The 4,039-nt window shown below is 43.2% G+C and overlaps 1 protein-coding gene across 1 annotated transcript; it reads right to left on the bottom strand.

The window, feature by feature from the left end:
- Positions 1–2,609: 2,609 nt before the first annotated feature.
- Positions 2,610–3,924, bottom strand: LOC107576835 (zinc finger protein Eos-like). Its single transcript, XM_016262962.1, has one exon. It carries the CDS (start codon positions 3,916–3,918, stop codon positions 3,133–3,135), a length of 786 nt encoding a protein of 261 aa, XP_016118448.1. The 5' UTR covers positions 3,919–3,924; the 3' UTR covers positions 2,610–3,132.
- Between the last annotated feature and the right edge of the window lie 115 nt (positions 3,925–4,039).

The following is a 4,039-nucleotide window of genomic DNA, read 5'->3' as shown; positions in this document are numbered from 1 at the left end:
AAAAATCATGGTTCTGTACTTATTTTAATTGAGAGACTACATGGAATATTTGTTCTTTTCAAAATTAATCTGTCACACAGCACAACTATTTTAAGTGCACTACAAAAATAAAAAAGGTGGTTAAAGATGGAGAGCAGTCACCTTAAATGTCCACCTTCCCTTAAACATACTGAACAATATAATCAACAGAAAGGCAATTTGATCTAGACTAGACATAAATTAGGCAAACTAGAGGACAAGTGTTTAGAGTTGTAAGCGGACAGAAGTTACAACAAATATTACTTTATTGGACATGAAAAATTACTTCAACTTAAAGTTGGGTTACACTCCTTAAAAACAAGATCAAATAAACAATACCTCTTGAAACCAACACACCTTTTATAGAACATGAGGCAGTTTTTTATATTTGAACAAATTTGAGGTAAAGAGTTTTTCTTTGTCATATACTTTTTTTTTCTCACAAAATTAAATTTTTGTAACTTGGGTCCCTATTTCCCCAAGAATGACAGAGTTTGATCCCTGCCTCCCCCAAAATGCTAGGTCTCTCTTTCTCAGTTGCTGCTCATTATGGTTGCTTCACAGTTCGTTTAAAAATATTGAGCTCCTCACACTTTGGGGATAAGAAATATGAAATGGTGCAGAAAAGAGCTGGGTTTGGTTCGGACGAGATAGGGAAAATTGCAGCTAGTATTTCACAAGCAGAACAGTTGCAGAACCCCAGCAAACAAACGAGTACACATGCAACCTCTCCCATTCACACACTCAGTAGAATTCATTAAATAATTTCTTTTTGACCATTAAGTGCATTGTGTCATATATGGTTTTTGCCATAATTTCAAGTAAATAAATTTATGTCTGCAGAAAAAAGAAAATGAAAGTCTATGAAGGGTGCAAAGTCATTAACTAACCTTTGTAAATACTGGATTTGGTCTCACTTCTTCGATCCATTCATACCATTCATGTACTCCGTAGGCTTGCACTGGAGTGAATTCAAGCATACGCATTAAGAGGCCTACAAACATTGTAAAAGTAACTGTAAGATGTAGGGTCAGTGGATTACACATAAGCAAGTATAGCAAGTGATACACACATGCCACAACATCCAAGTACCCTTAACCACAGCCCCACGTCACATAAAAGTGAGAAATGTACAAGCAATCAAACAAAACAAATCTTCGAGAATCTTCTAAATTCACTCATTGGTGCTTTCGTTTTGTCTCAGTTTGTGCAAGTGAGATCCACTGATAAAACAGGCCACGATACATCTTGGCAGGACGGTACGTAACTCTACGACAACATTTCAGTCCTTTCCTTCAAAATCAAGCAGCAGTTCGTACTCAGTGTGATCGAGAGTACCGTATGCATGAACTCAGATAGGACATGACCACACAGGACAAGCGTACAGGATACAAGTCCAATATCGAGGGCAGAAGTCACACAAACATCCAAGCACCTAATTTTACAACACAAGGAGAAAATGTTCAGTTCTGAATCCTTAAATGACCGCGACCCCTTTTATTATTAGGAAAATAGCCTTTATAGAACTGTTTTTAAAAACACCACACTGTTCATCTGGTCTTTATAACCAATGTGTTCTCGTATCAAATTGTTTCTCGTTTTCTCTAAATAGCATTTTTATCAGAAATCAGTGCAATAGAGCAATTTCAGAAAACAAAAGAATATGTTTCAAAGCTCAGTTACCAGTCATTACTGTGCCTGCTCCCCTAAAGCCTTTGAATAAAATACCCGTCCCACCCCGTGCCGCCGCGTCTGTCCAAAACCCTCCCAACAGCCCCAGCAAAACACTCACATTTAAGCAGAATTAGAAAAAGTGCAATCCTCCTTTTGAGGTAACAACCCTTCCCCTTCACTCGTCATCAAAATCTCGGAATGCAACATGGGTCTGCGTTTGGTCTGCACCAGAACATTAAGGCTCCTTTCCCGCCTCCACATGTTTTACCGCATCTAAAAAAACATAATGTGGCCCGCTGTGTTCGCAGCATGACCGAGGATGTATGGCGGGGACTTTGTACTACAAAAACGATTTAAAAAATAAAACTCAATACATTTGATAGGCTAAATCTTTATCATCATTTAAGTGAGGTCGAGATAAAGTTTGAAACGACAATCAAGATCTGAGGCACGAGGAAACCAGGTGTTTTTTTTTCTTCAGGACAGAGGTTGTAGACTCAAAAACTAAGGCAAATATTTCAAGTTAATTTCCTTTCTCAAATAAAACATCAACATACATTTTAGAAAGAAACAAAATTACCCGAGCCTTAGCCTAAGCCAATCCTATTTGACCCAAGAGTGCCGTATCATCTCAGTTTTAAACATTACTCGAATTCAAGCTGTATTGTACCTACTGAATCGTCCAGCATTAAAAACCATGTGCAATTCGACAACTAGCTTGTACAGGGTTCATATAAAGCAACGATTAAGGCAATATGTGTCTGTGCTCCTTATATGGCTAACATACCAATACTCCAGCCTCAGTTTTGCAATTCATGCTGCTTGCTCTCCATTCCCTCTCTGTCAGCAATGTCCTCCCTGAGTCGCCTAATTTCAACAGTCCCACCGACCATAGGATTTTCTCGTGTTTGTTTGTGTGAATACTCCTAGGCATGGCTTTCTCTTGTTTAACAGGCTCAGAAATTTGGAAAACCACTCTGTAAACAGTCCAGACTTTGGACGCCAAAGCAGTTCATTGTCTTTCTCTCTTCAAGAGGCAGACTCTATGTAAACGCCACCGAACAGATGAGTATAGACCTAATCTCACACCTCGAATTTCTCTTCTCAACTGATAAAAAATAAACCCCACGGAAGGAAGGCACTTCTAAAGCAAAACAGCTGTGTCTTGCGATGAATGACTTGGTATGGGAGTGCAATCGGTAGAATCCGTTTGAATCCTCTTGACATCCTCTAACACGGGATGCAATTGCACGTTTTATGTTCGTACCTAAGTGATTAGCCTTCGACGGTAAAATATGATGTCCGCTAACTATAAAAGCAAGTGCTAATATGCCCCAACCTGGTGCAGACCGAACTAGACGCCATGACGCCATCTCAAAGCAGCATACAACTCTGTACATCTCCCCCCCAGTCTCGACTTCTGCCATCTACAAGCCCACCTCAGCCAACCTGGTGCTCCCCGCGGACAATGTGCGAGGAGAACTCGTAGCGGTCCTGGCTGCGGTGCCCGCAGATGTTGCACTCAAAGGGCTGGCGGAAGCCGTGGCAGCCCATGTGGATGGTGAACATGACATGGTCCAGGAAGAAAATGCGACAGTGCTCGCAGCGGAAGGAGCGCACCGGCCGCCCTTCCCCATCCACCACTTGCATGGCTTCCCTCGCTGGTGGCGTGCGCGGGCTCGCCTTGGTCAGTAAACCCCCAGGAACCCCTTTCTCCCTGTCCCCTTCCATGTCCATATCTTTGGCATGACTAGGACTGTGCCGCTCTCGCCCGCGGTGGTTCAAGTTTCCCGGTGGCACCGAGGTGATGACGTACTGTTCCTCTGCCATGCTCTCAGTGTCTGTCGAATCTTGGTAACCGTTGCTTGGCGAGGTGGCGCGGCTGCGGGTAGAGGGCACATCTTCATGACCCTCGCCGGCCTCCCTCCCAGCCAGGCTCATGGAGATGCCCCCTGCACAGTTTAGACGCTGCCCTAGAGGAGTTATGTGAGGGTATACGGAGCTGATGACTGGGGTGAACTCTGAGAGGCAGGCGGAGTGGGGAGGCATCCGCAGGGAGTGGGAAGGATCCACATCATTGCTGCCTCCTCTCGGTGCCCGCAGGAAACGCCCTCCCATGCCTGCTAAAGCAGCGGTGTCACCCTCGGGGTGCGAAAGCAACATGTCCCCTTCTTTATCAGCATTGGGGTCAAGTTCATAAGGTGCTTCGGATATATTCAGTCGCATGTGCTTTTCACCTAGAAAATCAAGGAGCATCAGTCTCATTGGTCTTCAGTAACCACGAAATTTCACTGAAGTGATTTTTTTTTTTTTTTTACAGTTAAGCAATAACCAATAACATTTTTAT

Source organism: Sinocyclocheilus grahami, unplaced genomic scaffold (assembly GCF_001515645.1).
Source record: "Sinocyclocheilus grahami isolate Dianchi unplaced genomic scaffold, SAMN03320097.WGS_v1.1 scaffold4434.1, whole genome shotgun sequence".
Lineage (NCBI taxonomy): Eukaryota > Metazoa > Chordata > Actinopteri > Cypriniformes > Cyprinidae > Sinocyclocheilus > Sinocyclocheilus grahami.
Note: the sequence above shows the minus strand (reverse complement) of the source record. Positions and strands in the feature narration are given on the sequence as shown.